Here is an 18,403-nt window from a genome sequence, read left to right on the forward strand (position 1 = left end):
TCATGTTCTTAATATGCTATTTTGCTTTGCTTCTCCAAGGATGTACTTCAGGAAGAAGGTGGTGGAAAGTTACCAACACATATTAGGTTCTGTAATTATAATCCATTTATTTGTATTATGTAGATAACATGTTTAATTTTAAATAAAACTGTTTTAAGTTTTAGCTCCTAACTATCAGGAAATTTTTTTTTTTTTTTTTTTTTGGTACCCTACACGTTCAGAGAAACTTCTCTAGTAACAAACTATAGAAATGATCCCTGAAAGTATAGTCTTTATCAGGAAATTTTAAAGTCTTAAGAGAAACCATTATTTGGTCTTGGCTTTAAACATAATGGCCAAGTTTTATCTCATTTATCTGTAACCTTTTCTTTAACTACTTAGTTTGCTCAGAAATCAATATATTGAAGGGTCAACCATGAGCAATGTGAAGGTTTGGAATTTTTTTTTTTTAAGTGCAGGTACAAAAAAGCATTGACATAGCAGGCCTGCCTGCTGGCAAGTTAGCCTTTGGCTAATGACTAGGAACTTGGATTTCAGGAGGGTTCCCACCACTCTGTCTGGTATACGAGCGGCTCACTGTGCCTAAACTGTTGGCAAAGAACATGGTTTATGCTGACAAACTGATTTCCTTCTGAAGTCTGGAATCTTGATAAGTGCTAGGAAGAGGGAGCTTACATGACAAGGTCCCAACAAAAACCATAGGTGTTGAGGCTTTAATGAGCTTCCCTGGTAGACAACATTTTACATATGTTGTCACAATTTGTTACTGGAAGAACTAAGCACATTCTGTGAGTCTACTGGGAGAAGACATTTGGAAGCTTGTGCATTGGTTTCCTCTGAATTTTGCCTTATGTGCTTTTCCCCTTTGCTGATAATGCTTTGGATCACTTGCTCTAATAAAGGATAGCTATGAATATGACTATACACTGTGTCCTGAGAGTCCTCCAAGCAAATCATCAAGATCATCAAACCTAAAGGTGGTCTTTGGGAACTTCCAGCACAGTCGGTATCTTTTACATATCCTTGAGAATAACTGCACTTTGTCAACTGTGTAATTCATGCTGAGGTTTTCCCCTATTTGCAAAATTAACTATATATTTAGAATATATATTCAATATATATCGAATATATATATACTATATGTTCAAAGTTTCAGCTAATTCTTAATAGACACAGTTGAAAATAAATTATTAAGAAGAAAGAGAAATTTAAAGTTTCTTGCTCAGACAGCATTTTAATTCTGGCTTTCCCTTATTAATTTCTATATATTAAATTGATTTTTCCAAAGGGTTTCTTAGAAAGAAATATTACATACATGTGATAGATTAAAATTTCCAGAAATGGCCCCAACAAGAAAGACTGTTCATGTCCCTTACCCTAGAACCTTAGGTGGGCCTTTGTGATGGTCTCTACCAGTAAGTACAACAGAAAGTGACTATATGTGATTTCTAAGACAAGGTCATGAAAATGTTACAAACTTTCACCAAGTTTTCTAGGAACCCAACCACCATACTGTGAGAAAACCCAAGCAGCTACATGGAGAAGAATCTAGGCTCCCAACTGAACTTTCCAGGCATATATGAGTGAACCACCTTGAAAGTAAATAAATCCTCTAGCCCCACATCAAGTCATTACAGAAAGTCATTACAGATGACATTGCACGAAACAGAAACAAGTCATGAAGTCTACCCAAATTGCATATTTGAAAGCAAAATTTAAATTACTGTTGCTATTTTAAGACACTCAGCTTAGACTAGTTTGTTATGCAGTGATTGATTACTGATATATTACAATAGATATATGTATATTATCTAAGAAAACCACAAATTTTAATTGTGGTATAATTTAAAATAAACTTCAGTATCTGACAAACTTTTTCCCCAAATGTTCTCAATTAATAATGTATGCTACCTACAGCATATTTTAAACTAGGGTTCATTATTTTTGTTACTGTTGTGGTTTGTCTTTTAAGGCACAGTCAAATCATAGACTATTAAATGCCTTATCATTCTCATCATGTACTTTAGGGATTTTGTTCTATCACCTAAAAAGGCTATGTTCATCCCCGCCTTACCCCCACTTCCATTCTTCTTTTTTAAAAATTGTTTTGTTTTTGTTTTGTAACCTTTAATCAGGTTCTGTTAAAGCTAAATCTCAAGAATTACTGAACTCAAGATTTGAGTGCATTCAAAATGAATTATGTTAAAGAAACAAAGCAAAGGTCTAATGCTACTTCCCACTTAAACTATATGTTTATCTGGTTATAAATCCCTCAATCCTTAATACAAAAGCTATTCTCCAAATATACCAGCATGACTGAGATCTGGAAATGTGATAATGAACCAAAACATCAGCACAACATAATTTGGTAAGACTTCTGACCAAAATTATAGACTTCAGTTTTTTAAAACCATGCCTACCAACAACATATATGAAATATATCCTCATCTCTGTAATAAGTCAATGTAGTCTAGTAAAAACTCCCTTAATTATGGACCAACAACAAAAAAAAACAAAAAAAAAATTATGGAGCAACTAACACACTTACCAATTATATCAAACAAACAAACAAACAAACAAAAAAACACAAATTCAAGTTTGATGAGATTCAACAAATGAGGCTAGGACAACCGGATATCCACAGGCAGAAAAATACATTATTATTTTTTTTTAGGTTTTATTTATTCATGAGAGACACAGAAAGAGAGCCAGAAACACAGGCAGAGGGAGGAGAAGCAGGCTCCATGCAGGTAGCCGGATGGGGGACTCGATCCCGGGAACCCGGGATCCAGGCCCTGAGCCGAAGGCAGACACTCAACCGCTGAGCCACCCAGGCGTTCCCAGAAAAATACATTTAGACCCCTACCTCACACTACAAAGATGAACCCAAAGTGGATGACATACAAATAGAGCTAAAACTATAAAACTCTTTGAAGAAAAAGGAATAAATCTTTGTGATCTAGGATTAGGCAATGACAGATAAGCCACCAAAGGTACAAACAATAGAAGATTGATAAACTAGACTTCATAAAAAATAAAAATATGCATGCTTCTCAGGACAATATCAAGAAAGTGAAAAGGTCAACCCACAAACCTGGAGAAAAATATGCAAATCATGTCTGATAAGGATTTGTATTTAGAACATATAAAATCACTCCTACAACTCAATGAGATTAAAAAGAACCCAACTAAAACATCAGCAAAGAATTTTAATAGACATTTCTCCAAGGATAAATGAATAGCTAAAAAGCACATGAAAAGATGTTCAACATCACTATTCCTTAAGAAAATGCAAATCAAAACCACAAGATACCACTAGAATGGCTACAACAACAACAACAAAACAATGACAGGAGTGATATATATAGGTTCCATGAATCTATTATTCATTAATTAAAGTACAGCTGACAATGTTATATTAGTTTCAGATGTACAACACAATAATTCGACAAGTCTATACATTATGCTATGCTTACCGCAAGTGCAAATACCATTTGTCACCATGGTATTACAATACCATTGAGTATATTCCCTATACTGTACCTTTCATCCCCATGACTTACTCAATTCCATGACTGAAAGCCGGTACCTCGCACTCCCCTTCACTCATTTTTCCCACTCCCTTAATTTCCCCTCCTCTCTGGCAACCACCAACTGTTCTCTGCATTTATGGGTTTGTTTCTGCTTTTGTTTGTTCATTTGTTTTGTTTTTCAGATTCCAAAAAGTAAAATCATGTGGTATTTACAGTTGACCATAAGACACAAGCATTATCCAGGTAGACTGATCCAATTTCATGAGCTATTAATATTAAAAGCAAAACTTTCCCTGGCTAGTGCCAGAAGAAAAAGGTCAAAAATGTAAACGATGAGAAGGATAGGCTAGGCTAGGTCACCCACTGGCTGTGAAAATGGGGAGAGTCTGTGCAAGGACCAGAGAGAGGTCTTTAGTTGCTGGCAGTGAATTCTAGCTAACAACTATCAAGGATATGGGGACTTCAGTCCTACAACAAAGACGTGAATAAGCCTGGAAGTAGATTCTTTCCCAGAGCCTCCAGATAGTTCAACCTGTCTAGAACCTTGATTTGGGCCTTGTGATATCCTTAAGCATAGAACCCAGCCCAGTTACTTTAGAGTCTGATCTACAGAACTGTGAGCTAATAAATGAGTGCTGTTTTAAGTCACCAAAAAAAAAAAAAAAAAAGAAAAGAAGAAGAAGAAAATCACAAACACTGGTGAGTATGTGAAGAAAATGGAATTGTAACACACTGTGTAAAATGGAATTGTAACACACTGTGTAAAATGGTGTGGCTGCTTTGAAAAGTAGTTTAGCAGTTTCTAAAAAAGCTAGACACAGAGTTACCATATGACCCTATTAATGCCAATTCCAGGTGTAAAGTTAAAAGAAACGGAAATACACCTCCACACAAAGCCATTATAATGACATTCATTGCAGTATTATTTATAATGGCCAAAAAAAAATTGGAAAGAACCCAAAAGTCTATCAACTGATGAATAAACAAAATGTGTTAATATCCATTCAATAGAATATTATTCAGAAATGAACAGGAATTAAGTTCTGACGCATGCTAATGAGTGAACTTTATAGTGTAAATATCAATAAATCTTTTTTTTTTATCAATAAATCTTTTTAAAAAGTCTAATGAGATATTTATAAACACTTATGGAAAAAAACTCTACAAAAGAAAAATGTCCTGGGGAGAGGACCTGAGATCCAAAGACAACTTAAATATACAACCTACTTTGAAAGGATAATCTAGACCTGTACATACTGTCCAGTGTGGGAACTACTAGTCACACATGGCTACTGAGTACTTGAAATGGAGCTAGTTCAAATTGTAAAATACAACCAAGATACTGAAAACTCAGTACAAGAAAAAAAGATAGAATATGAAGTTTCTCACTAATGAATTTTTATATTGCTTATGTTGAAATGATTTTGGATATATTGGGTTAAATAAAATGCAGTGTTAAAATTAATTTCACTTGCTTATATGAGTTGTGGCATATGGTCTTATCACCTAATCTCTGGTCAAGTCCTCAGATACAGGGCCTCCCAGATTATTTCCACTCTATTCTACCTCCCTCACCTTCTTCCACAGTTTCCCATGAAACACCAGCTGTCTCCATCTATGGTACAAAGAACAAATTCTGAACTAACAGAGGCCACCTGAAAATCTCACTAACCAAGTAATGCCCAAACTTTGCTGCATATTACAACCACCTGGGAGTTTAAAATCCCAAAGCGCAGGTGATAACCCATAGCAATTACCACACAATGTCTGGGAGTGGGAGCCAGGCATGAGACATCTCCAGATGATTCTAATGGATAGCAAAATTCAGGAACCAATGCATTATTAATCATTGAGGCAGGAGGGAAACTTCTGCTAATGAGAATTAAAGAATCAAAACTGGAAGGAGTTTAAAAATCCTACCTATATAGCATGCTGCTTCTGACAAGCTAATACTGGGGTCCCTGGGTGGATCAGTTGGTTAGGCATCTGCCTTAGGCTCAGGCCATGTTCCCAGGGTCCTGGGATCGAGTCCTGCAGCAGGCTCCCTGTGAGAAGCCTGCTTCTCCCTCTCCCTCTGCCTGCTGTTCCCCTACTTGTGCTCTGTCAAATAAATAAATAAATCCCTTTAAAAAATAAATTTAAAAAGCTAATACTAAATAAATTCCAAATAATAGAGGTATCAAATTGACTATCTTCTTATATTCCTATATTCCTTTGGGGTCTCAGGTGGCAATCTCTCTCTCAAAGTAGCTGATTTCAATATTTTATTAACCTATCAATGAAGAATAGTCCTCCAAAATGGCTGTAACAACTTATATTCCCATCAGTATTAGAAGTTCTGCAATGTTTACCAACAGCACAACAGAGAGGTGGCTAAATAAAAAAATCATAAAGTGGAAACTGTGCAGCCAATAAAAATTATGTATTAGAAACATCCACTCAAAATTCACAATTATCAGGCCCCTACTATGTGGCAGGAAACTGTTCTAGGCACTGAGGATAAGTGGTGTAATGGAGTGAATATTTGTGTGTCCCTACCTCTCACCACCAAATTCAGAAGCCCTAACCCTCAGTATGGCTGTATTTAGAGATGGGGTCTCTAATGAAGTAAATTATGGTTAAATAAGGTCCTAAAGATGGGGCCCTGACCCAGTAAGTGTCCTTATAAGATACCAGAGAAGTCTCCTCATCCTCTCTCTCCCCACTCTCCCGCTTTCCCTTCTATTCCTCCCCACTCTCCCTCTCTCTCTCTCTTCTCTCTCTCTGTTCTTTGTGCATGTACCAAGCAGAGGCTGTGTGAGGACATACTGAGATGGTGGCTATCTACAAGTTTGATTCCCCTCACAGGGAATCAAATTGGCAGGAACCTTGATCTTCAACTTCTAGCCTCCAAAGCTGTGAGAAAATAAATTTCTGTTCTTTAAGCCACCCAGTTTGTGGTGGTTTGTTATGGCAGCCCAAGCAGACTAATACAATGGTAAACAAAGTCCTTAAGGAGATTATAAATCAGGTTGCAGAGAGACAATAAACAAGATATCATGTAAATTGGGCCAGTGATGCAAGACCTCTCATCACAAATGAGAGGTTAGAGATTAGAGTGGTCAGGAAGATCTCTTCAAAGAGATTTCATGTGGGTGGAAATCTGAATAAAGTGAGGGAGTGACTCTTGGAAATCTGGGGTAAGTTCCTTCCAGGTAATGCGGAAAGCAAATACAAATCCCTGAAGCAGAAAAAGTCTGGCCTGTGAAAAGGAAAACAAGCCAGTGTTGTTGGAATAGTGTAATCAAGTGAGGGTAGATGAGATGTGAGAGAGTAACGATGGTTCAAATGATTTAAGTTACTGTAAGTAGTTTAGATTCCATTCCAAGGGAGATGAGAAACCATTTAGGAGGATTTGAGCAGGTAAGTGAAATGGTCTGATTTACATTAGAGATACACAGAGTTTATATAGAGTACATGTATAACTTAAGGGATGTGTTTGTACATTAAAAGCCATGAAAAACTTCCTTCTAAAAAGAGTTAAAAAGCCAAATTCCATTTACTTAATCTATGTTACCCATTCTGAAGGACCTTGAAATGTAACTATCAAGCTGGGCTAAAGAAAACAGAGTAGGAGGTACAGACTAAATAGTAGAAATTACTAGGGACAGTTCGCTGGCTTGGTCAGTGGAGCGTGCAGCTCTTGATCTCAGGGTTATAAGTTTGAGCCCCCATGTTGGATGTAGAGATTACTTAAAAAATAAAAAAAATCTTAAAAAAAAAAAAGGAAACTTCAAATAAGGAGTACTAGTAATTTGAATTCTAACTCATTCCAAAGACAGAACACCAAAAACGTTCTTTATGGGCAGCTAAAAGGTGACCTACTCAAAGAGGCTCAGGTGCCTTGTTTTTGAGTAATTTATAGATTATCCAAACCAGCCTAACACTCTCAGCCCTTCTACTTCCTCAATCTTCCAAAGGTGGCAGTATGCATCCCTAAAATACCTACCAATTCACACTGAGCATGGTGTAGTTTACTGGTTATCTGTACACTCCAGAGGCTTTTGGGTAATAGTAGGTGATCCACCCACCCATGTAATTGCACAGTGAAGAAAAACAAAAACCTTACCACCTTTTTATACCTCTAACCCTATCCTCCCTTTAGTATATATTCTGATCCACAAAAGTAGATGAAAAATTTAGACACATACACAGGAATCAGACAAGAGTTGTCACAAAAAAAAAAAAAAACCCTAGAAAGTGAACATAAGCCCTTATGTTGTGACACTTTAATACTGAATCAGCCTCAAAAGAAAATGACACTGCCCTCCTTTAATTTATATGCTGAATATCCTTACTATCTAAGTACAAATGGACTGTCCTATAAGATTGTATCATTAACAATACTAGGTTAAAAGTGACCATTATTGGGCAAACAAATACAACTGAGTAGGTAAAATAGGCCAGTAATTAAAAACTCATGCAAACATCCCAATAGTAGCCTCTTATTGGCAGATGAACTGCCTGCCCACCCTTTTCAAGCCACTAGCTGGAAATACAGAGGTACAGTCAGGTAGAAATAATGGGAGCAGAATTTCCTTTTTAATTCTTATTTTCAAACACTAAAATGCTTATTTTGCAAAATACAAAGCAATCAAATCTATACTTAAGTTGAATACACCAACATTTTTCAGAAAAGCAGGCACAATAGCCATGAAATTTTTACTGAACCACAACAATTCAAAATACATTTTGTGGTATGAATAAAGAACAGCAATTTAAAGTAGTGGTTCACTAATGTAGTTTAGTACCAGAAAAAAAATCTACAACACAATAAATATGTATCTTTATTAATACTCCTTATTGTGGATGAGAAAAAGAACTCTTGCTAAAATTTAATTTCTTTTCTAAGAAAAACTTTTCTGTGAAAGGTTTTACAAAATAGATCCTTGCTCCAAGTAGTGATAATGTATAAAATGAACAAAGGGATAAGTAATTCAAATGTGCTCCCCTCCTTCCCAGTCATTGGGTCAGAAATTACCATGTCAAAAACAGGCACATGCTACCAAGGTAATATCCCAGTACAACAGTTGTTCAATAGTACCAGGAACCTCACAATACAATTTACTGTAGAAAAGTATATATTTCAGAAACAAGTCATCTTCTATTAAAGAAAAACACCATTATAATTTTTAAATCTCATTAAATGCAAGTAATAAAAAGTAAAATTTACTTACTTTAGCAATCTGCAGCAACACGATGCAGTGTTTAATTGATTCTACCATGCTCTGTAAAAACAGAACACTGATTTTAGGATCTTGCATCAAATAAAACAGTTATATGACATTAAAGCTTATAAAAAAAAATCAGTTCAGATGTACAGGATTTAATTCCATAATACACAAGAAATACCCTCTCTGAATATCCAGTGGGTTCTAATATACCGATAGTGTCAGATGAAGTTATCATTAGCAATTCTATAAATTAAAGAATGCAAAAAAATTGCTAATTTATACTAAATAACATTCTAACTGGTTTTTCAACACTTCAAAAAGAAAAAGATGTGAGTCTGATTAACTTCCAAATTCTTAGATCAACAGCAAGCAATCCCAGTGTAAATTTCTAAAACATCTATTCAAGACTTTTATGGAATTATGAAGGTTAAAGGATCCTATCACAATATAGGTGAACCTAGAACACTACTACTTTGCCAAAGTGCTTTTGTCAAACTACAAATCTTATTAGTAGCCTATTATATAATGTCAGAAGGCCAATACATCAGAAAACTTGAATCACAATATGTTTTAATTATAGAAAAGAGAATATATGTTGTGCACGGATGACACCTTTTATCCAAGGATCTTAGACAAGACCAGAAACAGATAAAATGGTATATAAAATGAATTTTAGTTAGATTATTCAAGTCCTTTTAATTCCTTTATAAAATTATACACACCCTTGCAAAAATTTATAAAAATTAAAATCTCAATTGCTCCTATTAACAGAGCAATTTATTAATTTAAGCAGCAGTTTAAAATAGAAATAACACCTTAAAGCACTTTCTAATGCAAAGAGTTTTAGAGTTTACTAAACACATAACTTACATTTGTTGTTTCTTTGAGAGTTTCAATTTTCTGTGAAAAATGAGAAGTTTAAATGAAAATAATCAAAAGCCCAAAGAAGTACCATCACTGTTTTTTAGTGGTCATTTAAAGAATTTTACCAAAATGTACCCATTACTCTAAGCAAGTGGAGGCAAGTTGGGAAGGGAGTACCTTCTGTTATACTTTTAAAAACTTAAACATTTAAACAAAAATTCAAACATTTATGGATTATATCCTCAAATAAGATTCGTGTGATTCAAGATTTTTAATAATAACACAAAACATTAAATAACACAAAACATTATTATTCCTTATATGGAAAAAAGTCTTTTTTATAGACTCACTATGTGATTTTAAAACATTTGTTCTACACAGTAATTTGAAGGGGCACATGCACCCCAATGTTTATAACATCAATCTCCACAATAGCCAAAACATGAAAAGAACCCAGAAGTCGGGATCCCTGGGTGGCACTGCAGTTTGGCGCCTGCCTTTGGCCCAGGGCGCGATCCTGGAGACCCGGGATCGAATCCCACGTCGGGCTCCCGGTGCATGGAGCCTGCTTCTCCCTCTGCCTGTGTCTCTCCCTCTCTCTCTGTGTATGTGTGACTATCATAAATAAATAAAAATTAAAAAAAAAAAAGAACCCAGAAGTCCATCAACAGATGAATGGATAAAGCAGTGGTGTGTGTATACACACACACACACACACAACACATACACACACAAACGAATATCACTCAGCCATCAAAAAGAACAAAATTTTGCCATGTGCAATGACGTGGATAGAGCTAGAGTGTATTATGCTAAGCAAAATAAGAAAGTCAGAGAAAGACAAACATATGATTTCACTCATATGTGAAATTTAAGAAACAAAACTGATGAACATGGGGAAGAAAGGAAAAATAAAATAAGATGGAAACAGAGTGGGAGATAAACCATATGAGACTCTTTACTATAGTTTGCTGGAGGGGATGTGGGTGAGGGATGGGATAACTGGATGATGGGCATTAAGGAGGCACTTGATGTAATGACCACTGGGTGTTATACGCAACTAATGAATCTCTAAACTCTACCTCAGAAACTAATAATACACTATATGTTAATTAAATTCAATTTAAGTAAAAAATTTCAAAAAAACACTTCTTTTAGAATCACCTTAAACTTTGACTAGTTGCTTAAAAATGAAATGGAGCTAAATTCCAAACCTTAGAATGGAAGGGGAGCTAAACATGAGTTACTACAAGTACTATTACCAAAGTATAAAAGAGCCAGATACAAACCTATGGTCAAAAGAAACAAAAAAAATAAATGATACTGCAATAGGAAACCTAGTCAAGGAGGAAATACGTTAATTGGAAAAAAGAAAATAATATTCAAACTACAAAGTAATTCTCAGAAATTCAAGGGTGGGGGGCAGTAGTGGAACCACTATTAAAGCAACACTCAGGGGCACCTGGCTGGCTCAGTAGATAGAGCATGCAACTTTTATATCCAAGTTGGGTATTGAGAAGTGGCTTAAAAATAAAATCTTAAAAAAATAATAATAAAGCAATCCTCGTTTTGTCTCCTCATCTGTGGCTTCCAGCTTATTCTGTAAATTCTTACCAGCTTCAACATTTAAAACCTCAAAAGGAAAGAACTTAATCCTAGGAAGGTGGTACTCACAAAAAGGGCATCATATTAAAATTTTTGTTTAATTGTGAAATCAACATAGAAAATCACCAGAAAACTCCCCCATGAATTCTATATGGTAGTACCATCATAAATAGTCAGTAGTACTATTATAGTAGCCAAAAACCCCTGAGGTCCTTCTGTTCTCTAAAAGGCTCTTGGTTTTAAAATAGTTAAGGCAAAATAATGACTATAGAACTTACCTTTCTCTGTTCATCATCTTTGCAGTTTTGAAGTTTGTCATCAAAAAGCTACAGGATTAAAAAGAAAATGATTATAGTATCAAACCATTTTACTATACTGTATATATTTACTAAACATAGAAAAAAGCATACATCCAAGTTTATCAACAAGCCATTTGCTTCCCAGGACTTTTGCTTATAATTAATTTTAAAGTAGGAATTAAAGGAGACAATTTCATTAATGATAAATGAAGTTAGAGAAATCACCTCCCCCAACCTTCCTCCTCAAAATGGAAAAACCAAGGTCTCAGAAATTGAGCTACTTTAAAATTTACCAGTTTCACAGAATTTTAAAACAGAACATGCTAATTTTCTAATTATGTCTACGTATTTACTTTTTTAATGACAAAAAAGTACATTATACACACACACTACTTATCAATATACTTAAAGGCCACCCAGATCTTTTAGTATGTCAGCTTTAAATCAGATAATTTTTTACACTCAAAATCAAGCTTGTTAATAACCATTTACTACTTTATCCCAATTCAGGATATAAACTAATACCATACCTTTAATTGGTCTATCAAGATTTGTAGGTAAGCATCAGCCTCTGTAAGTTTCTTATCAAAGTCTTGGACACTAGGAACAAATCCTGAATCCAAACCCTAGAGAAAAAGAAAATTTGTAATAAATCTACCAGTACCCTAGCAATGTTTAACAGTACAGAAGATACTTCATCCTTCATATAGGACATTTCAATTTTTAAAATAAAAATAGTACTTTTATATAAATAATAGGTATATTTAAATTATCCAAGAATAGCGATACATCAATCTCTCTCATGAACTTCTAGCTGTCCCTTATCAAACACATGCTGCTGCTTAAATTAGGATTTACCCTGCTCTTCAATCACTTTCTTCTCTCCTGCAAAATTACTTCCAGTAACCTCCAGAGCACCAGTAATTTAGCTGAAAGACCTAGATTACCACCTAGATTACCTCCTATTTTACCTCCACTTTTTGTTGGATTCCTCCAGTCCCTTAATCTTAACTTCATACTCTATTTAGTTCTCCCATTCCCTAACCCACCCCATTAGTTCTGATGCCTTCTCCTCCTCCCTTATTAAAAGAAAAAAGAATCTCAAAATTCTCACCTCTTCTAAGAAGAAGGCCCTCTAAGTGAAATTGACAACACTTTTGTCTCAAGTTTCCCACTCACATTCACCCTTGGCATGAACACTACACTCTGGACATGGTGTAAATGTTTATTTATTTAGGGGGCCCATTTATTTCTCAGTTTAACAGTCCAGTATTTGCATGTCCTACTTTCTGTATACTAAAAATTTTAAACTTCAAGAGCATGATTCCTATGTTTTAACTTTACTCAAAAGAAACTTGAGTTTTTAATCATCTCTGAAAAACACAACAATCCTGGGTATAAAAGACAAAAATTTGGGAGACTACCAGTTTGTTATATTTGCATGCCCAAATAACATGCATTAAACAGGGAAATAAAATAAGGGTCCCGAAACACTAATGTCACAATCCCAACCCAACCGCAAACTTCTGTACTGAATGGGCAAAATACAGTGGTTCAACATACCACACTTGATTTTCACTTCTTGGTCAAAACATGCTGATTATTTTCACATTCCTCATTTTAATAAATGGAGGCCAGAGTTCATTGTATATTATACCAACACCTAAGCTTTGCACAATACTTTATTATTACTAAAGCACTTTTACAGCCATTATCACAAACACCAGATTGAGACTGTACAGTATTATGGAAAACAACAATGGGTTGGCAAGCATGGTCTCTAATTGCAGCTCAGCCACTAACAAAATATTGTGTCTCTCTAAGCTGCTGTTTTCTTATCTGCCAAATATAATCATTCTCCTCATACTATTATTAATGTGGCAGCTACTACCTCTACTAAAGACTACAATTACTATCACTATCAATTACTATTACTATTTGTTGTTCTTGCCAAACTAAAATTCAAATTCTGAATCTGAACAGCAAAAAAAACCAAAAACAAAAACAAAACAACAACAACAACAAAAAAAAATTAAACAAAACCCTAAGTCATAGACCAGGGAAAATCAACTTATTTTGTAAAATATATTTTCTTTTTCAAGTTTCTTCAAAACTAACAAAATTTAACAGCTTGCTTTTCCCCCCACATACATGTAAAGAAACTGCTTAAAATGAGTATTGAAAAATCCCTTCTCGGTGAGATGTCACAAAAAAACAAAGTTGAAGAAAAATAATAATAATGTATGTAATAAAACTATAAGCATCTTCATTTTTTTTAAGATTTATTTATTTATTTATTTATTTATTTATTTATTTATTTATTCAGAGAGAGAGAGAGAGAGAGGCAGAGACACAGGCAGAGGGAGAAGCAGGCTCCATGCAGGGAGCCCGACCCAGGACTCGATCCCGGGTCTCCAGGATCACACCCCGGGCTGCAGGCAGCGCTAAACCGCTGCACCACCGGGACTGCTCAACATCTTCATTTTTAAAGATAAACAAAAAGCTTTCTATTAAGAACACTTATTATATACAATATGATAATAAAGGATGCATAAAAGGAAGGATAAATCAATTATTAGTATTTTGGAGACACTATAGTATTGTATTACAAAAAAAGGGAGTGATTTCCTTCCATATTACTGTACTACAGAAAAAATTAGAAGAACTGTTTGGCTTAGTTTTTGTTTTGTTTCACACAGCAATATAACATGACTATTAATAACTATAAGATCCAGTTAAAATCCGTAAAATATGTTATGCTTGCTAGATATTAAAAAGGTCAATGGCACATTCATAAATGAATAAAAAGTGAAGCATGTAAATAAGAAAAAGTGATTTTTAAGTTTCCCTCTTTTGAATCTATTTAGAACTACCACTGTAAAAATCTAATTAACACATCCTTTTGAACAAATCTCTTATCTGATTAAAAACAGATGGAAACCAGTAAACAAATGGAAACAGATTCAAATTACTGAGATCTAAAACCCATCTAAATTAATTCTTAAAAAACAACTCCTTATTGTTGCTATAATCCTAGAACCTCACTCTGGCTCTCTTCTCAAACCTGCCTCTAGATAGTCTTCCTCATTCCTTCAACCTTAGAATAAACTCCACACATCATAACATCCAAGTCAAAGATCTACTCACCAATCTGTTTTTATGTAATGTATAACAAGTGGTTATAACTAGAGTTATTAGCATAAAATCTCAGAACTGGCCTAAACTTCCTTGCACAGTAATCCATAAATCTTTGGTGTACTTTAAAAAAACAAAAAACAAAAACAAAAACAAAAAACTACATATATAGTTGCCCTATCTGCAATCAATAAAACATTCAAAGTTATCAATAACATAGACAACCGATAGTAATTAAACTGTTTCCTCAAATCTTGTAAGAATAATGCACACAAGAAATAAAAGTTTTTGCTACATATTATGATTTATAGTACACAAAAACAATGCCTTCTTGTCCAACCTCCTATTCAAAGAAGTTACTTTTACAATGTTTTTGAAAGTCTTCTAATCTTCACTTGAGTAGCTTAATAGACAAGGGGCTCATTACCTCCTAACATATACTATTTCATAAAAATTCCCTTGAAGTCCTAACTATTGCTCTTTCTATCCAACATTTACAATATAAAACCCTACACTTACTCGTGTCCTTTTTAATGGTTTTGTTTTAAAACAAATCATCAGAATATAGTCCTTTACACCATTTGAGAGTGGTCTATCTTCCTTTGAAAAGAACTCAGAACAGGGCAAATCCTTTTAAGACAGGGTGTGACTTCATACTTTTTACAGGGACATCTTGTAATAGCTCTTGAGAACAAGCAGGTTGGGAGTCAAGCAGATACACATTCTCTATGCCACTCATCCAAAACTATACTGCTCAGGGTTAGTTCAGCTTTGAATAAATGTATGTGGCATGGATTGCAGTGTCTGACAACTGCTGATGGCGTGCCACAGGTCTTCCCCATGACTTCTCCCTAGGTTTCTTTTGCGTTTCTTTTCTCCTTCTCCTCCCTTTTATCTACTCCTTCACTCCTTTCTTCATGTCTGTCTTTCCTTCTTTTTTGTCCATGTCCCTTGTAGACACTTTGTGACCAAAGTGATTATGTTGCACTTTTGGCAGTCATGTTGCTGCTGCTCCCTAATTTACTATATTGATGCGCCATAGTTCTCGAATGACGACTTCTGTGTGAATTCATTTAAAGTTTAAGTCAAACACAACCATTACAGAGAAATAAAGGTAAATGGTCTGTGGTATAAAAGAGTTAAATTATAATAGAAATTAAACCCAATCTATAAATTAAGATAAATCCATAAAATTAGAAATCAGTGCAAAGGAAAAAAATTTATGTGGCAAATATACTAAAAACAAAATAGTCTTTAGTCTTCTTTGCTAAGAAAGAAAGCTAAAGTACATTTTTAAAGAGGAGTACCACATGACTCTACATCAGCTAGAATCTTTTCATCTAGTTTAAAATATATCAAGAGAGAAACATCTGACCCAACTTCAAAAATAGTATCTAGACTGGTAGAAGAATATCAAACTGCCTCAAAGCTGCATATAAATACTTCCTACTATCTTTCTAATACCTATATCAAATACCTCAACTTCTCTTCTCGGAAGGTACTTCAAAACTAACAAATGTCTACAAAATTAAATGAATTCCTATTAACTTTAGTTAGGACATTAAACACTATTTATACATACATATAACCAAATACTTCACCTCCATTAAAAAAAAAAAAGTATTGCAAGGATGTCCTTAAAACTGTCTGAAATACATATGAATTGTAGTTGCTTTGTAGAGGTATTCTTTCAGTGTAACAGTACAGGAGGCAATTTTTGAGGCAGGGAGTAAGAGCTTTTAAAGTAATTCCTGGTGACGGGAAGAGTAATGAACAGGGGTGGTTAAAGGTGGTTTAAGGTCTTGTTGAGGTCAGAATCAGGAAATAAGAAAGTCATGAGTAATTTGAGGAACTGAGGAGAATAACACAGAACAGGAAGGGCTATGGCTGAATAACAACACTGTAAAAAGAAATTAACAAATGAGTAATTATTTTCATATCAAATCTTATTTATAGCAAAAACATAAAGGACTAAGGACCCTATATTCAATGTTTTCTCTTACATAGGAAAAAAACAGTATATAATAAAAATGTTGCAAAAGGAGAAAAAATAATTATAAATAGAGAAACCAGTTCATATAAGTCTCATAGAAAAGTTCAGAATAACAAGAACACAGAATAAGTTATCAGTAGTAGAACCACAGAAGGGAGTAACAGCTTAAAAATTTAATAAAGGAAAAACATCAAAGAAAATAAGCCTCCTAATGAAAAATAAACATGAATCCAGACAAAAGTAGATGATTTTTAAAAACTAGCAAAACATATACCCTATAATTAAAATAATGAAAACTTTGCAGAAATGTCATTTTGACTAAAATATGAGAATATCTGGAAAGCTTATGTTCACAATTAGCAATTTGAGATGACATGCATCACAGATATGCTTTCATCCAATGAAAGAAGTATAGAGCATACTTACAATTGAATCACTTACAATTATTTTTGAAAATTCAAGAACTGGAGAGATACCAGAAGACTGGAAAAAAGCAAGTGTGGTACTGATCTTCCATAAAAGTAAGGAAAAGAGAGAATAGAAAGTTACTTTACCATGCTGTGAGTCTGACATCCATAATAAAGTAAAGGAATAATAAGAGAAAAATCTATAACTATTCAGAGGAAAAGTAGGTACATGAGCAGCAAGTGGTAAGTTAAAAAAAAAAAAAAGAACACACTATGTCAAACTTACTGACTTTTCTGTTCTTAGAAATTTGTTAGCAAATTAAGTTTTTTGAGAAGTGACACCATTTTGTCTCCTTACCAAATGCCTTACAAGTTGGTTTAATGATGAAAAATGTGTATTAAAGAAACCCGAAATATTAATAAGATCACGATTTTATGTGGAATATACTAATCTGTTATTTCCTTGGATTACTGAAAATTCCTAAGCATTTATAATCCCTATTGTCTCTATGCTTTATCCACTTCAGGTAAATGAAGAACAGGATTTAGAGGTATAGAGAATTTCTCACAACAAGAATTTCTATTTTTAATCCTAAAGAATACTCAACTATCAATTCATTTGAGGATTATCAATTTGAAACTGTTAACAAAATTAAGCCTAATATTAAATGCTTTCCTTCATTGTAATTTCAGGTTATTTTCCATTTAAGTCAATGTTCTAAAAATCTAAGGCTCCAAATCGGGTTCTCTTTTATCAACATGGTATCTATAGTTATCTTACCAGCATGCTAGGTACCCCAAGAATATCCTAAAAGGTAAAGTCTTTTTCTGTAGTTCTAAGTGAACAGTTAGTTCTCTACCGCCAGGGATTCACCATGGATGTACATTATATATCAAAAAAAAATTCCAAGTATCAGAACCTCTGCTAGACACTTAGTTTTCTAATTTGATCATCACAAGACAGGAAAATAGACATTAACTCTATTTTATGAGCATTTACCCAAATCATGAAGTAGGGATTTTAACTGGGATTTAAATTCTTTTGACTTTTGGGATTCTCATTCTTTTGACTTCAATCCATTACACTTTTCTCTTAAATAACAATAATACCAGAAAAGAATTCACGGCATAAGAGGACTAAAATGTAATCTAAAAACTGCCTGAAGGAACTTGCTGTAGGTAAAGTGAGCACAGCTTTAGACTGATTTAGTTTTAAATCCTGAATCTGCAACTTTCTAACCTGTATGATCTGGCCAAACTACTTTCTCCACTATCATTTTCTCATCTAGGGATGGACATAATAACAAGTCATTCAGAGTTGTTGGATAGATGAAAGAGTATGTGTAAAGTAACA

The 18,403-nt window shown here is 34.2% G+C and overlaps 1 protein-coding gene and 1 pseudogene across 9 annotated transcripts in view; both read right to left on the minus strand.

Moving 5' to 3' along the window:
• Nucleotides 1-18,403, minus strand: part of OSBPL9 (oxysterol binding protein like 9) — a 160,756-nt gene that overhangs the window by 32,610 nt on the left and 109,743 nt on the right. For 6 of the 9 annotated variants that reach the window (XM_072772118.1, XM_072772117.1, XM_072772120.1 and 3 more), the window contains 4 exons: nt 12,045-12,140; nt 11,494-11,541; nt 9,617-9,646; nt 8,750-8,800 (listed from right to left, as the gene is read on the minus strand). In XM_072772118.1, coding sequence (XP_072628219.1) covers nt 8,750-8,800; nt 9,617-9,646; nt 11,494-11,541; nt 12,045-12,140 — 225 coding nt within the window. Of the gene's footprint in view, nt 1-8,749; nt 8,801-9,616; nt 9,647-11,493; nt 11,542-12,044; nt 12,141-17,083; nt 17,153-18,403 lie in introns of all 9 variants that reach the window. The other 3 variants (XM_072772115.1, XM_072772114.1, XM_072772116.1) reach the window with 1 other exon arrangement.
• On the minus strand, nt 175-273 carry LOC140603276 (small nucleolar RNA U3; annotated as a pseudogene).

Source organism: Canis lupus, chromosome 13 (genome assembly GCF_048164855.1).
Source record: "Canis lupus baileyi chromosome 13, mCanLup2.hap1, whole genome shotgun sequence".
NCBI lineage: Eukaryota > Metazoa > Chordata > Mammalia > Carnivora > Canidae > Canis > Canis lupus.